The sequence below is a fragment of the Medicago sativa genome, chromosome 1 (assembly GCF_051527215.1).
Source record: "Medicago sativa cultivar Bolivia chromosome 1, Bolivia_mono, whole genome shotgun sequence".
Lineage (NCBI taxonomy): Eukaryota > Viridiplantae > Streptophyta > Magnoliopsida > Fabales > Fabaceae > Medicago > Medicago sativa.
Window position 1 is genome coordinate 69,742,018 of NC_140749.1, and position 17,658 is coordinate 69,759,675.

Genomic DNA, 17,658 nt, shown 5'->3' on the forward strand with positions numbered 1-17,658 from the left:
AAAGTTTCTCTACACATTTGACGTAAGAAATAAGTAATGCATCTCTTAACACGTTTACATTTGTTGATTTTTCTACAATTTTTTTTTAGTTTTCTGACGTGCAGGGCAACGATGGTTAACTACCGCTGAGATTAGAATTCAGTTGTAGTTAACTACCGTTGTGGCCTTCAAATTTTCAAAATTTGATCATTGTCTTTTTTTTCGTTCTAATTATTTTTTATATTAGATAGATATTAATTAAATGTATTTGCAATTATATGTTGATTATTTATCGTTATGGTTGCAAATGCGGATGATGATCCGATTGAGACAAAACCTAGTTTTGTTGATTATTCCGTCCATATCAAACCGCCTAAGGTTGAAGTATCGGTTGATGTGAAACCAAATACGGATGAAGCTTCCATTAAAGTTGAAGCTTCCGTGAACGTTGAGGCTTTGCATGTTAATTTCGGGTGTCTGAACATGGTGACAACAAAGTGGACACGACTCAATTCTTTTTAAGCCAAGACACATGGAAAGATAAAGATGATCAATCATTAAGAATAGCAAACTTCCAAGCATTTAATTCCTTACTAACATATCCACGCACCTTGAACAAACAGCCACATTTTCTTGATCTTGTTGCTTCATGCATCAAAAAAAAATCCAGTTTTTTGTGATCATCACTCCTTTCACAAACCAACTTCAACATTGGATTACTTATTGCACTTGATCTTTTTATGACAACCGCAAATTCAGCCATATTTGTTTGTCGACGTAGCCAACATGATGCCAAATCTCCCACCCTACTCCTCAAATATTTTTTCAACTTTCCATGAGCCGATTCAACAATGTTGGTGGTTCTGCATCCTAGATGCAAGACTTTATTTGTTCATGCCCTCATAAATTTTTCCTTAACATTGTTCAATATTGTGGTTTCAACATGCAAGAAACATTAGAAATGATTTGCATACATCTTTGAATCGCTTTACCCATAAACCACTTTATTCTCGCTCCTATCTCACTATATATATATATGTGTGTGTATGTCAACAACCATATGTTTTCTATTCTCATATTATCAATGGTATCCATAAACCTCCACTACCATTTTTGTTCAATTTTTAAGGAAATAAAAATCAACTTTACCCGGCTCTCACGTTTTTAAGAGATACATGCTGTTTATTCTTCTTTTGCTCCATTGCTAGCCGCACCAAAGGAAAAATAATTGGTAGAGGAGGGATATTTACTATTGTTAGAGACAAGAAATAAAGGAAAATAAGATAATTATGTTGGGTCACGAGGAGAGCATGAGGGACCACCCACATCTAGGCTAGAGCAACCATATAAGTGATAAAGACATACACTCTTACCCAAATTACTTTAAGACAATGAGTTTATGAGTCTTTTCACTTATAAAATGTTCAATCTGTACTTTTCTATCCGAAGTGGGACATATAACTCACACTTACACACAACAAATTCCTCTCAATAATTAATTTGATTACTTTTAAAATTCTATTTAAAGCTTTGTTGTTGTCGCTAACATTTCTTCTCTTTTGCAGGTTCACCATTCTTTCACAGTTTCCTGTCAATAATTAATTGTTAGAGACTGAGATTCTTATTTCATTAAAATGGCAGCTAAAGTATCCCGTGGCTTTAAATTTCAAGCAACTTCTAGCTGTTTTAGAAGCAAGCCTAAAGTATCCCGTGGCTTTATTAATTGCATGAATTTTGCTACGTTTATAGCTGATTTTTCATGTCAGATTCGTTGATTTTATTGATGGTCATCAATTTAGTATTTTAGTTCGTGTTTTTTATAGGTAGGTAAATCTTCTGATTTTTTTTCTTTGAAAAAATGATTTGGTTGTTTTTAATCAGAACTTCTGGACTATTGTCAACAGTGTCGGCTTAAAGAAGGAAATGTAGTGCATAACAATGGTTTCACAGTAATAAATGTATTGCGAAAAATTGTTAGTTTATGAACTTTTTTTTTGGTGTATTCTAGACCTAGTTAATTTCCAAAACACGTTACCGAAATGATTTTACAATTTGGTGTTATGGTGAGGGATTTTTTCATTTTTACTTATTTTAGATTGATGGTCATTTCAATTATGTATAGTAATATGTTTTCTGCTCTTCTATTTAATCACAACTTAATCAATTGAAATAGTTCACAATCTATCAACATACTTTATAATACCGATATGTATTAAACTTATTATTTATCGAGTTTTTTTTTCTGAAGGAATTTATTGATTTTTTTTTTAAAAAAAATTACTGAGTTGACAGCTCAGAAATGTATATAATTTAAATTAATTAAAGACTCGTGCATTTGCAATGATCGATCGTAACATTGCGGTAAATATATGAAAAATATATATAAAGTTCGTTAAATTATCTTCCCACCTCGTTGTTGATTTCATTTGTTTTTAAATGTTTATACATACTTTGTTCCACCTTGAATACAAATTGACTATTTGTTTATTTTATATGTTAAACTATCGCTCCACCCGCATTGCAAATTTTATGCTCTTATGAATTCGGGTACCAATCTTTTTGCCACCTTCATCTAATAATTTTATAAAATAATTATTTCTTTGATATGCAAAATTCTTTAAACTATCGTTCCACCTTCGTTGTAGATTTTATGTACTTGTATGATAATTGCAAATAAAATACTAATACAAAATAAAAGACATCCGAAAAGACTTTATTCTTTAACAAATAAACGAAAATCGTAAGCTTCAAACTCTAGTTTTCTCTCTCTTCTCTCCTTCTCAAACTTTAGTCGTCACCCCTTTCTTCTTCTTCTTGTCACAGAGGGGTGATTTATGGTCAATTTTGACCCAAAAATCACTCCTTCGAGTTGTTTTTCCTTCTATCATAATTGAATAAGTGATTTAACATATTTTCTCGTTTGTTTTTGTGATTTCGTCGTCTCTGTACGACTCTGTTTGTTTTGATTTCCCGTCTTTGTGCGATGTGTTTTTTATTTCCCGTCTTAGTGCGGTGTTTATTTGATTTAGGTTGAAAGATTAGCTTTGAGCAAGTGTAGATCCGATCAATGGCAGTGACTTTGGCGTCGTCAACGTTGCAGATCCGGAGACATGAGTATTCCGGTGACTTGAATATAGTCATATTTGTAGGCATATGTACTTTTTCGTTTTATGCTATTAACATGGATGCTGTGAGTTTGTTCACAAATTCATTATTTTTGTTTTTAGCGAATTTGGATTTATATTGTATCAATGTACTCTATCAATTTGAATGACTGAATATCGTTTATTTTTGTCAAAAAAAAAAAAAGTCGTAAGCTTCCACCAAAAATTTAATACCAAACCAAAAACAATGTTTTTTGTTGACAATGTTTTTTTAGTTTGTCAACGTAAACCTTTTTAGTTTGTACCAAACTCTTTTATTTTGTCAACGTAACCTAGTTTTTAATTTTTTTTGAAGAAGTCAACTTAACTTAGATGTCTTCTGATTATACACTACAATGTATGGGATCCTGTCAAAAAAACTACAATGAGCCATGCGTCATCCTTAGAATATGCTGGTGTAAAAATACTATAAATAAGACAAACTATATGCAACTCATGGAAACAAATCAAATCAAACCCTAGTTTAAAAATAAGGCATATCAATTCTAGGACTATGGTATCAACAAAGGACCAATTAGAAGCACTTGAACTCTTTCAAGGTCAATCTCTCTTATACACACACATGTATGCCTCTCTAACACCCATGTCTCTCAAATGTGCTGTTCAACTAAACATTCCAGAAATAATATATAACCATGGAAAACCTATTACTCTCCCTGACTTAGTTTCAACACTAAAAGTTCCACTAGCTAAGTCTAGTCTTGTCATGAGACTCATGCGATTTCTAGCACACATTGGAGTCTTTGCAATCCATGGGAAAGGAGAAGATGATCATGATCAAACATATGCTTTGACTCCTGCATCAAAGCTCCTTTCAAAATCTTGCAGCAAAGACCATTGTTTAACACCAATGGTTCTTATGTGTACTGATCCAATTTTTATGAGTTTATTTCATCAATTGGGTGATTTGATTCGTGGGGAAGTTCCAAATTTATCTGAGGCAGCCTTAGGAACAACTTTGTGGGAATTTTTGGAGGAAAAACCTGCATATAGTAGTCTCTTCAATGAGGCCATGGCAAGTAATTCTCAAATGGTAAGCTTGGCTTTGAAAAATTGTAGTGAGGTAGGGATTGATTCTATTGTGGATGTTGGTGGTGGAAATGGAACAACAGCAAAAATTATATGTGAGGCTTTTCCTAAGGTCAAATGTGTTGTTTTTGACCTTCCACATGTTGTTGCAAACTTGTCATGTGAAAGTCAAAATGTGAGTTATGTTGGTGGGGACATGTTCAACTCTATCCCAGAAGCTGATGCAATTATGCTAAAGGTAGACATGCATGCTCTATACGTCTCAAAATAATTGTTTTTAAGGTTATGTTAACTTGTGTCCTTAGTTAAGGATTTAAAAAAAGAATTAAAATATAATTGTTGTATTGAAAAAATAAGTTTTCAACTTTTTAAGATATTGAATGCACAATTTTCAAAAATAAGTTTTTATGTTTAGCTTCTAAACTTGTGTCTTAAGGGCACAAATTAGCATTTCCCTTGTTTTTATAGTATTTTTTTTGTTTGTTTTAAAATGATTGTCATTTAGAATGTCAATACAGAATTTATTTATTTTCTTATCATTATACCTTATTTATTCAATTTCATCTAACTTAACTATTTCAATAACTATAATTAATAAGAGTGTTTTAGTACTCCCTTTTATTCCTATATAAAAGTCTCTTTGTCTTTTTCACATTTTTTTTAAAAAAATTGTTAGTATAATTAATGTGTCTATTTTATGTGTGAGTAGTCCTAAATTATCCTTTGTATGTATGTGTATTAAATTTGATTTTTCATATTTCAAGATAAGTTAGTAGTATTAATTAGGGGTATGTTTAAGAAAAAATAATAAATGCATATAATACTCCCCCTGTTCCTTTTTAAGTGTATATTGGATCAACGATGTGTATTTTTGCACATTTTATTCATATTATACCCTTATTTTAATCCACCAATAAATTCTTATTTTATTTGCACACACTTTATCTTTACAAAAAATTTAATATGTTATCTTTCTCTCGTAACAAACAATTGTCGGTTATTATCTTTTTCTCCAACGAATTCCTTTTTTTTTGCACACTCTCTCGTAAAAAGCAATTGTCAATTTTCAAAATATTGTGCATATCTTTTTAATTACTTTAAGTCACTATAAAAATTTTCAAATTCACATTAATCAAAAGCTAAGAGAAAATTAATTTTCTTCCAACTCCTTTAATCAAAGTTAAGGCTTCAACTATAACTTCAACCAATGCTAGATTCACCTCTCATCAGCAGTTTCAATGAGTCTTCCACTTTTTCTTTTATTTTTCTTGTTTTACATATCAGTTTACATGTTATCTACTACCTCCGGCCCTAATTATAAGACTCTTTTGAGGAAAAAAATTATCTATTTTCATAGGACACTTTTGTTATTTCCAGTTACATTAATTATTTCCTTACCTACATACATTTATTTATTATACATGTTTTTCTTCAATCAACAATAAATAGTTCGTTGAAAACATAAACTAACATTCTCTCTTAAAAGATAAAATTGTAAAAATAATAGTAGTGATTACAAACAACTTTAATACAAATATCAATTTTCTTAATTCCTGTAATTTTAACAAAAGGGTCTTACATTTTGATAGCAAACACTTCATTCGCTCAAATCCGAAGAAATTGACCTCCAATATATTATTAAACTGCAATATTTATTATTTGACTTTGACAAAGAAGAAAAGTTCAGACTTACTACATCCGGTCACTATTATAAGCAAATTTCTACTTTTTAGATTCATTCAATAAATGATGTATGTGGTCTACATATAGAACACATACATCATTTATTGAATGAATCTAAAAAGTCAAAATTTGCTTATAATAATGACCGGAGGGAGTATCCTATATATTGATGATTTTTATTATCTGACTTTGACCAAAAAGAAAATTTGACCTCCAATATATTATTAAGGGAAATGCTAAATTGTGTCTCCTTAAGACACAAGTTAATGATTCAAATATAGAAATAATTTATTGGAATGCGTGCATTGCATTTAATCTTTAACTTTTTAATCAATTAAATGCACAAAATTTTAACATGTGCCCTAAGAGCACAAGTTAGCACTACCATTATTAAACTCCAATGTTCATGATTTTATGTCTAAGTCGGTCCAACTTGGCGCATGTATATATTCATTTGCACTACTAAGTTGAATTACATGCGAAAATTAAAATGTCCATCTTTAATTTTATCACTTATGAGCTAAAAAAACGTCTAAATTTGACAGTTATTTTGTCTCAACCTTTCACACTAGTTCATTTTTTTAAACAATGTTGATTAGTTTGATTGTCGAGGAATTTAATTCAATATTTCATAACATGTATATACATGAAGACATATTATACTCCATCAAAAAAAAATGAACACATACCATATAATATGACCCTCCGTTTTATTATTGTTGTATGACCCTCAATTTTATTATTATTGCAGTCAATTTTACATGATTGGAGTGATGAAAATTGCATAAAGATTCTGAAAACTTGTAAGGATTCTGTTTCAAGCAAGGGCAGAAAAGGAAAAGTGGTTATTATAGATATAATAATAAATGAAAAGGATGAGAAAGATATTACTCAATCAAATCTGTGCATGGATATAAGTATGATGGCATATTTTGATGGTGGAAAAGAGAGAACTGAAAAAGAATGGATGCAGCTCTTCGTTGAAGCAGGGTTCAAAGACTATAAAATATTTCCATTATTTGCCTATGAATCTCTTATTGAAGTCTATCCTTAGATGTCCTGATATGATGATAAATAAGTGATGGACTACTGCGTTCGCACGTCTTAACAGTCTGATCTTGGTTGAAAAGTTCAGATTTTAAGTTTGAAATTGAGATTTAAAAACAATTGAAATTCAACTTAAAATCTAAGTCGTTTGATCAAGATTAGAGAGTTAAGATGTATTGACTGCATGTATTCAAATTGCACTAAATCCAAATCATATGAGTTTACATGTTATCCATATCTATATAATAAACAAATGTGTTACACAAATTCTCAAGTATATTTGACAACTTCACATTTCTAAAGAGCATTAAATTATAATCCACCTCGTAAAAAAATTTACACATCAACCTAAATATTACATGCAATTGGTGCACATCATAGTTATATTATATATAGATTACATGATCATGATTGTCTAAAGGGCTCATGATAAAAGGAATAAATTATTGGTTAGAGACACGTAAATTTATAACAATATCATGGCATATAGGGAAATTAGAGGTAAAATCATGCCCATGAAATTATCATATAATTTTTAAAAAAAATGAAAGCCATTTATTTAACAACGATTTTTCTATCAATATTATTGTTTGATTTTAAACCAATCAATGTTTTTTTTATAAAAATAAACGATATTCATTCGTTCAAATTGATAAAGTATATTGATATAATACAAATTTAAAGTCGCTAAAAACAAAAAGAATGAACATGCAAACAAATTCACAACATCTATGTTTTTTGAAACGGTCACAACATCTATGTTAATAGCATAAAACAATAGAGTACTTATGTCTACAAATATGATTATATTCAAGTCTTCGAAATACTCATGTTTCCATACTTGCAACGTTGACGATGTCAAAATCATTGATTAAACATGCATTGCTCAAAGCTCTTCTTTTAACCTGAATCAAATAAACAATGCACTAAGACGAGAAATAAAAAACACATCGCACAAAGATGGGAAATCAAAACAAACAAAGTCGTGCAAAGACGACGAAATCACAAAAACAAACGAAATAAATTTGAAAATATGTAGAAGTCACTTATTTAACTAAAAGAAAGAAAGAAAGAAAAACCATTTGAATGAGGTGATTTTGGGTCAAAGTTGATTTTAAATCACTCATTCGATATATCTAGAAGAAGAAAAATGGTGACGACTGGGATTTAAGAAGGAGAAAAGAGATAGATTATGACATCACTCAAAGTTAGCAACGAATTTTTATATCAGGATTATTGCTTTGATTTTGAACTAATCAAGGTTAGTCATTTAATTATCAACCAAAGCGATTGACAAGAGCAGAGGAGGGTGATAGGACTTTGCAAAATCTGAAGAGACAGAAGAAACAAAATACTTTATGGAATATTCACCCTTGCACAAGAAATAAATTAAGAAAATTGCTCTTCTCCCAGCATGAATTACTCACTTCCACCCGAACTTCCCAAAATGTCCCTATTTGACTTAACTCATGTTGGTGTATAATCTACGTGACTTAAGTACGTTGGAATACAACCTACGTGACTTAAGTCACGTCCAGTACATCCAACATGAGTTAAGTCACGTGGCGTGTATTTAAAGGTCATATAGTACCTCATTTCCTCATTCTTCCTCATTTCACATCTAAAATCACTAAAAACTCTTTCAAATCATCCAAATCCCCAATTTCTTATAGTTCAAATCAACCAACACTCCAACAACAAGTAAGTTTTCATAATCAAATACCATTAACATTTTATGTTTATATGCTACATTCTTCCTCTTAAATTAGAAATTTTATAGTTTTAGTGTTTGTTTAAATTTGATTTTTTTTCTTTTTTGCAAGTAATGATGCAATGTTTACATGTAAATGGGTTATGTTGCTTAAATGTTTAGATGTGTGCATGTTTATGTTGTAGTTTTTAGTTATAGGGTTTATGTATAATTTGCACTCCAAGTGTTTGATGAAATGTTTGAATGAGTTTTTCATTAATTGTTTAATTTCTTATGGTGTAGATCTGAAAAAATAGACAATTTGTTCAACGCTCAAGTATGCTTCAACAATGGAAACTCTTATTTGTTCAAGGTTTGGGACGATGTCACATTAAAAGATCTGAAGGATCAACTGAATGAAATCAATCAAGTATACTTGTGATGCACATTTAAATCCTTTTGAATGACGTCAACAACAGCATAGTTGAATCAGAGAGACACATCACTTGCTTGAAGCAGTATCCCAACACAACTTTAAATCGTGGTATAAATCCAAAATCGCAACATGAAGAACCAAAGGTCTACTAATTTTTCCGAAGAAACCATGCAAAAAAGAACATGTATGATCATGGATAAGACCATCAAAATCCCCAAGTTAAAATCGAAGAACACATTACCATCAATATTAATAGAAACCGAATTCATACTAGATCTTAGCCGGGTGACAATACGAGCAGGCTACTGAACAATGTGAGAGGTAGGATAAATAAAAACTTTCAAGACATGATGCAAAAGAGATAACACTTGAGTGTTAATTTCTTGGACATAATGCTTGATATCCTCAAAGATACATTTGTTGAGAGAACACTAAATCTTCCACATGATAATGTGTCCAATGGAGCCAATATTTGAAGTGAATTCTTTCATCGAAGTAGGCAAAATATCTTGATCTGGAGGATTGACCGGCCGGTGGAGGCAAAAGGATCACACGTCCTTGGCACACGGAGAGGAAAATAAAGCGTATACCATATATTCACTATCTTCATTCCAAAGAGGGCATAAGTTAGAATACATAAAGATTATGGGACAATAAAACGGACCTGAAAGGAACAAAATTGTGGCACAACTGTCAATAGCAAAAGTAAATATTTAAAGGAACCCATAATCGTCAAATCCAATTCCAACTTTCTTCCGCAAACAACGAAGTATGGGCTCCCATTAACCACCAATAGCCTTGTCAAACAAAACATATGCCAGATCCACACATTAGGAATGTCATGCACAAGAAAAGGATGAGTCAAATTAATCTTATTAATAATACTGGTTGGAAGTATGGAATATAGATGAGAAAGTTGCCAATCATTCCTATCAACGAGGTCCTTGATACTCCCATTCATATCGAGGTAGTAAAAGTAAGGCACATGACTACATAGAGGTTCCTTATCTACCCAAGCTCTACCAAAAATTAGAATTGTCATTCCCCAAATTGAATTGAAACTCTTCTTTAAAGAGCTCAATACTTCTAACAATAGAGTTTCATGTAGGAGATTGTCATCCCCCACGTAACTATTCAATAAATCGATAATTCATAAAGATATATTTTGATTTTGTAAAAAAAAAAAAAGGATATATTTTGATAAATGAAACTCTTTACAGGAATAAAATAACAAATGTTGTTTGTACAAACAGAAAAAAAAATTGTTGAATCCTTACACATTTTGTGTGTGTTTGGTTCAGCTTTGAATATAATTGATTCGGACAGAATTGATTCTGATAGAATTGATTCTGACAGAATTGATTATGAGAGAATTGATTTATGTTTGGATACAATTATGTAGAATTGATTAAACAAACTGATTTATGTTTGGATACAATTATGTAGAATTGCTTTTGAATGTATAATTACTAAAATAGACATAGCTAAAGGAGAATTGATAAAGAAGGAGAATTGATAAAGGACAATAAAGGAAAATAATAGGTTGTAATAATAAAATATAATATTTACTGTTTATAATTGATTCTAGAAAAGCTAGAAGCTAGGATTTGTAGCTTCATGGAGAATTGCTTTTGGAGGATAAAAGCAATTCTGAAAAGTCAAACCAAACACGTTGTTTTTGGCTAGAATTGCTTTTGGCACTGTAGAGAATTGCTTTTGGCTGGGCAGAAGCTGAACCAAACAGGCCCACTAACGAATTTATAATTTTTAATGTACATCATTACTTATTGACGAAATCATTGTCATGTAGCTTTAAAAAAAATATTGCGTTCGACCTCAAATATCTTTTTTTTTTTTTGAAGGAGACCTCAAATATCTAAACTATTTGAATTTATAGATAAAGATATTCTTAAACTTACTCAAAAATATCTGAACCGTTAGAGGATGTTATAAAAATCGAATGATGTCGATCCTCGAATTAGAGATAATTTAATTTGTTCCATAAATCATAGTTTAACCGCTAAAAATATCATAGTTTAATTCGTCTATCGATTAAAAAAAAATATTAATTTGCTCAAAAAAAAAAAAATTAATTAATTTGTGTCGGTTTAACTATTTTAAACCCTTGAAGTGAGATAAAGATGTGATCAAAACACTCAAATTGCTAACTATGACTAATGTTTATTCACTGTTCAACTCATTGACCAATTTGGTTTAAGGGCATTTGGGATCATGTTTGAGAGGAGACATCCAACATCAATATTTTGTATGTATATATGGTTTTCGACTTATAATTTTTCTTTCTTTTTCACGGGTTTTAACATTACATATTCAAATTGTATTTTATAGGATATTTGGTGCAAGATTTTTGTGTGTCTGATTTCTAAATACCATATCTCTTGCGCAAATTGCTTGAACCCTTAAAACATCATTGTAGTTTTTTTTTTTAAGAAACATCACTGTAGTTAAAAAGTCAAGAAATAAAAACCTTTGTTTAAGGTTTCTTTAAAATAAAATAAAAAAACCTTTGTTTAAGGTGAAAGTTAAAATCGTCTATCTCGTTTCATGCCGCCCTCTTAATAAAACCAAGTTGATAATAAGAAACTCAGCAACTAGAAAATATTTAATGTTAAAGAGAGATAAAAATATATATTTCCTAGTGTTTTGTGTTTTGATCGGAAGAAACAGCAAATAACTTGTAAAACGAACGCACAAGCGATTGATTTCATCATTTTGTCCTAACTCTAGTTAAACTTTCTAGATTAGTAATCTTGCACATACAAGGCAATGTGAGCAGTTTTTTAAATTGGTATATTTTCCGCGTAATGTCGGTGACTAATCCTGTGAGCTTTGTGGAAATAAATAGGTGACAAACTCTTTAAAAGAGTTTTTAACGTTGCTACATGTTTAAACTCAGATTCAAAGTTGAAATCTTAGTTAAACAAAAAGAGACAATGTATTTATGTCATCTCATCTAAGTGTTATTCGTACAACGTAGTAGTTTATTCCCTTTAACTTGACTACAAATTTGAACATAAACATAGAATATATTGTGTGTTTTTGACACGTACAATTGATCTTTGAATTAGCTACGAAAATGGGCGTAGCAAATCACATATTTTCTTGTAGTGTAAGTTGTTATTTAATATATTGTGTGTGTTTTGGTACAATTGATCTTTGAATCAATAGGTTAAATAAGTTGTTATTTAATAGAAACTATTTAATACTCCCTCCATCTTAAACAAATTTTTTCTATAATAATTTTATATCGTGGGTGTTATTAAAAAGATAAGAATTTTAGTTATAATTGTTATATTATTGTGGTCATTAAAAAAGATAAATATGGTTTGTTGAGTTTATTACATTTGAAAGTCACAGATATATATATATATATATATATATATATATATATATATACTTATAATTTTAATCTATACCAAAAAATTTATATAAAATATCGTTTGTAATTTACATTCAAAATTTCTTTAAAATATTGTTGATAATCTTCACACGTTAGCGCAATAAGAAATGCAGACAGCCCGCCTTTTCTCTGGTTACTAATAATAGTGATATGTTGAATATTTTTTTAGAAAAAATATAGAAAATATAAATTAGCATAATATTTATAAACAATGGAGTGATATTTTCTTATAAATAATTGTTTCAAAGTACCAAATTTACAAGTAACTCTTTATAAATTTACAGCAGTCAACAGTAATCAATATATTAGTTTTAAAAAATAATTGAACCAAAAACTCTTGAATTTTTCAACATATCATAAAACCTAGTATATTATGGAAAGAAAAGTCAAAGAGCCTGCATCATCATCCTTAAAATATGCTAGTGGAAAAATACTATAAAGCAAAGCAAATGCAACCCATACAAACAAACCAAATCAAACCAATTTAAACATAACTAAATATCAATTGTGTATTATGTCTTCAACAAATAACCAGTTAGAAGCAACTGAACTCTTTGAAGGCCAATCTCTCTTATACATGCACATGTTTGGTTTTCTAAAATCCATGGCTCTTAAATGGGCTATTCAACTAAACATTCCAGACATAATTTACAACCATGGAAAACCTATTACTCTCTCTGACTTAGTTTCAACTCTACAAGTTCCACTATCTAAAGCAACTCTTGTGGAAAGACTCATGCGTTTTCTAGCACATAATGGAATCTTTGTAATCCAAGAGAAAGGAGAAAATGATGATGATGATGATGATAAAGCATATGCTTTGACTCCAGCATCAAAACTCCTTTCAAAATCATGTTGCAAAGACCATTGTTTAACACCAATGGTTCTTATGTCTACTGATCCAATTTTGATGGGTAAATTTCATCAATTGGGTGATTGGATTTGTGGAGAAATTCCAACTTTATATGAGGCAGCTTTAGGATCAACTGTGTGGGAATTTCTTGAGGGAAAACCTGAATATTTGAGTCTATTTAATCAGGCTATGGCTAGTGATTCTCAAATGGTGAATTTGGCTTTGAAAAATTGTAGGGAGGTGTTTGAAGGGATTGATACTATTGTGGATGTTGGTGGTGGAACTGGAACCACAGCTAGAATTATATGTGAGGCTTTTCCTAAGTTGAAATGTGTTGTTTATGATCTTCCACAGGTTGTAGCAAACCTAACATCAGGATGTGATAATTTAAGCTATGTTGGTGGGGACATGTTCAAATCTATCCCTGAAGCTGATGCAATTATGCTAAAGGTACAAATAAAATTTTTATGAAATTTTGATCTTGATTAAAATTATTTTTGATTTTGATTAAAATTATAGGTATAAATATCTTGCACTTTTATATTGTAACAAATTATGTTTTTTTTTTAATGACACTAACAATAGAGAAAATATAATATAAATTCTAATTTTTTTTAACAAAAATATAGTATTCTTATAGACAAATTTGTTTAAGGTTATAATTGAAAGTGAAAAAGTCAACACAAAATAATGTATTCCTTTTATATATGGTAAAGATATTTTATATTGTGGTAAATCACTTGCTAGCATTTTCAATAACTTAACCATACTCACTTATATAAATTTTTGACATATTTAAATATCTATATTATTGCAAAACAATTTCTCAAAAAGGTCATGTCATCAAAAAAAGATTTATATCACATGAACAAATCAAAATCAGAAATAGACCTTGTAAAATTTAGCTATGTTGATGTGAAATATAGAGCCTAAATATACTTTAAAAAGAAGAGACCAAGTTTAAAGAATGAGAGAAACTTATTTTATGACCCTCAAAGTCGCTTTTGAAGTAAGCATCTAAAAAAAGCATATTGTATTTACGGCAGAAAACTTGCTAACGAGTGTTTCATGGACCGTCTTTTTTTCTTTTTTTTTTTTGTGGTGGCCGGCGTTCGAACCCCAACCTTGCATATTTTATGCATTGTCTCTACCAACTGAGCTAAGCTCACGAGGACTCATGGACCGTCTTTAATAATTATAAATTAAAAGTATTCTTTTAAATAGTCAAATATTTAAATTTTCGACGCATTGAACATATAAATTTTCATAAAAACTAACTATTTTTATTGTGCCTTCGTATTTTCCTTCTTATAAGTATAGAGGATGGGTATTGTTGCTCCCTTAAAAAAAATAAGTTTTTGACCGATGACCACTCGAGCATGAGCCTTGTATATTTTTGTACAAATTAAACCAATTTATTCAATGTCTAAGTCGGTATTCACTCATGTTTTATATTCATTTTCACTACTTAGTTCAATTGCATATGGAAAGGATGGAAAAAAAATCCATTTTATCACTTATGTGTAAAAAATGTCTAAATTTAAGATTAACTTATTTCTTGTCTCAACTTTTCGTATTAATTGATTTTTTTTTAAACACTTGATTAATTCGATTGATGGGTCATCTAATGGAATTTAGTATTTCATAAATATATATATTTATACATGAAGAAATATATAATATAACCCTCAGTTTTATTGTTGTTGTATGTATGTATATTTTGCAGTGGATTTTACATGACTGGACTGATGAAATATGCATAAAGATTCTGAAAACTTGTAAAGAGTCTGTTTCAACCAACGGCAAAAAAGGAAAAGTGATTATTATGGATATAATAATAAATGAAGAGGATGATGAGAAAGATATGACTGAAACAAAGCTATGTTTGGATTTAATCATGATGGGGATTAATGGAAAAGAGAGAACTGGAAAAGAATGGAAGCACCTCTTCGTTGAAGCAGGGTTCAAAGACTATAAAATATTTCCATTATTTGGCTTTAGATCTCTTATTGAAGCTTATCCTTAGGCATATTGATACGGTCGTATGGATTTGGTAGTTTACATGTTATGAATTGAATAATGTTTTTTTGTTAGGGTTACATGTTATGAATTGAATAATGTTTTTTTGTTAGGGTTACCAATAGTATTTGGCAACACTTTTATGATGACAAAAAATTTATAATGTAAAGAAAGAGGGATTAAATGGGTCAATCTGGCATGTTCCAACCCATTTTACCACCCCTTTTTATCATGTTTTGAAAAATTAAGTGTGGTTTCATTTGGTGGGAGATGTATTGACCAACAACACTAGCAACATGACATAGATCATTTTTACATGTAGAATTAATTTTTCAAAAGACAATTTTTTAAGGGAAAAAATGTATTTGAAAAATTAATTTATCAAATACATGTCAACATAATAAATAAACCAATCTTTAATTATAAAAGTAAAAGATAAGTTCCTTCAAAAAAAAAAGTAAAAGATAAGTGGCGCTAGCTATATAATTAAAACTTAAAAGGTTAGTCCAAGCTTATTCTGGCATTAGATTCTATAATGAAATCCTACTTTGACCTCATTTTTATTGTATATAGGATCAAATGAAATTTACCTCTAGATTACTACTTGGGTTAGGTAGCGTCAACAGATAAGCCAGGTCAACATTGTTATTTAACAATCCCATCAAAAACATTGTTTTATAACAATGAGATTTAGCTCTAGATTCCTCTAGTTAGGAACAATATTTTTTAAATCAAATTCAACAAGAACATAGTTCATAAACAACCAACATAAATTAAACACCGAAAAAACTATGGATGAGTCAAACTAGTTGCATTCTTGTAACATGACATGCTTTTTTTCTTTCGGGCCCAACTAGGTACGCCGTAACTTCTTCAAATGGTCTATGACGAATCAAGCTTGTTTGAATAACATGAACAAATATCATCACGGTAACATCTAACTAATTGGTCCGTTGGAACTATATTGATTAAATATAAAGAACACAATTCTCATATTAACGTGGTTTTGAAGTTTCATCTTAGTGAAATGAACATGATCATCTAAGCTGATTGACCGACGTTGTTAATCAACATTGATCACCCTTATCGTGTTGCCATAGTTGAGAAGACCATTCAGGTTTCTAGTTGATCCTTCAAATTACATTGTCTAACATCATCGTTGATCCCGAACAAATTGAGTTTCCTTTTATTGTAGTAAATTGCAACAATGTTATATATAGTTTATTTCCATTGATTAGGGTGTTTCGTGCCGTGAATGAAAATGAATCAAGCAAACCAATTTATACAAATTTTTGTACACTGTAGATAACAAAACCGTAATTGTCTTATAGTCCACACAAATTATATGTGTTGTAATCCATGTATCAGCAATTAATGTGTTTTAAGTCAACTGATCATGTATCTTCGAAAGGAAAAAAAAATGAATGAGTTTTTGCGAGAATGATTAGAATATTGTAAGAATATCTTCTAAAAATAGTAATTTTTTTTTAACAAGACGTGAATTAAATATGAAATTTCAAGCATCAAAAACATAAAAAGTTATATTTGATTTGTTTTGTTAAAAAATTATAATTTTTTTGGAGAGATTCTTATAATACTCTAAACATGATTGCAAATAGAAAAAGTAAAATGTTCAATGATACACATGAGCTGACTTAAAAGTATGGACCGAAAGTGATGATTGAAACTTTTTGGGGGACTAAAAGTCGAAGAAAAATTTTATGAGGACTAAAATAAAAATTTGAAATATTTAATGGAAATAAAAACATATTTAACCCTTGTATTTTATTCTATAAAATACAAAGTTAAATTCTTTGATGTTTAAACATGAGTCGTATGATCATGATGTGAAAGTTTACATCGAAGAATATGTGTAATGAATCCAATTATTTAAAAGTTATGTATCTCAAATATTTGTAATGGTTTTTGTTTTGTTTGGGACTAGATTATGTTGAGAAAGATAGTGAAATTCACATTGTGGGCGGATTGGTAGAAGAACGTGCTCCGTTGGCAAAGAATTTGTCGAAAACCATGGATGAAGCCTCGTAGCCGGTGGAACAGCGCGGGGGGGGGGGGGGGGGGGGGTGTACCTACACAAATGCTCTGACGCCCAAGTCTGAAGGAAAATTAGGGGGTTGAGAGGTTTGGAGGGAAAGAATCATGAACTTACCTTGTTTGGAAGAGGAGCTTTCCTTATATAGACGTAAGGGAGAGTGTTGGGGTTGGAGCTTTATTGAGTCTTACCTTATAATTAGGGGTGTTCAAATTCAAACTGATCCAAAATAAAAGCGTTAACCAATTCAAAAAAAACGAATCTTTTTTAATGCATTTGGATGT

The 17,658-nt window shown here is 30.2% G+C and overlaps 2 protein-coding genes across 2 annotated transcripts; both read left to right on the forward strand.

Annotated features, from left to right (window-relative positions):
• The first annotated feature begins 3,601 nt into the window (after window positions 1-3,601).
• LOC146956854 (isoflavone-7-O-methyltransferase 9-like) lies at window positions 3,602-7,167 on the forward strand. The gene is made up of 2 exons (XM_085732073.1): window positions 3,602-4,410; window positions 6,607-7,167. The coding sequence occupies exons 1-2, from the start codon at window positions 3,637-3,639 to the stop codon at window positions 6,907-6,909; spliced, it is 1,077 nt and encodes a 358-aa protein (XP_085588199.1). The 5' UTR covers window positions 3,602-3,636; the 3' UTR covers window positions 6,910-7,167.
• Window positions 7,168-12,925: 5,758 nt separating this feature from the next.
• Window positions 12,926-15,590, forward strand: LOC146956855 (isoflavone-7-O-methyltransferase 9-like). The gene is made up of 3 exons (XM_085732080.1): window positions 12,926-13,752; window positions 15,029-15,358; window positions 15,397-15,590. The coding sequence occupies exons 1-2, from the start codon at window positions 12,964-12,966 to the stop codon at window positions 15,326-15,328; spliced, it is 1,089 nt and encodes a 362-aa protein (XP_085588206.1). The 5' UTR covers window positions 12,926-12,963; the 3' UTR covers window positions 15,329-15,358; window positions 15,397-15,590.
• The last annotated feature ends 2,068 nt before the right edge of the window (window positions 15,591-17,658 follow it).

Excerpts from the sequence above, each read along its gene's own strand:
- LOC146956855 (XM_085732080.1), top strand. The coding sequence starts at position 12,964 with ATGTCTTCAACAAATAACCAGTTAGAAGCAACTGAACTCTTTGAAGGC. Across the intron at positions 13,753-15,028 it reads CTGATGCAATTATGCTAAAG|TGGATTTTACATGACTGGAC; the intron begins GTACAAATAAAA and ends TATATTTTGCAG.
- LOC146956854 (XM_085732073.1), top strand. The coding sequence starts at position 3,637 with ATGGTATCAACAAAGGACCAATTAGAAGCACTTGAACTCTTTCAAGGT. Across the intron at positions 4,411-6,606 it reads CTGATGCAATTATGCTAAAG|TCAATTTTACATGATTGGAG; the intron begins GTAGACATGCAT and ends TTATTATTGCAG.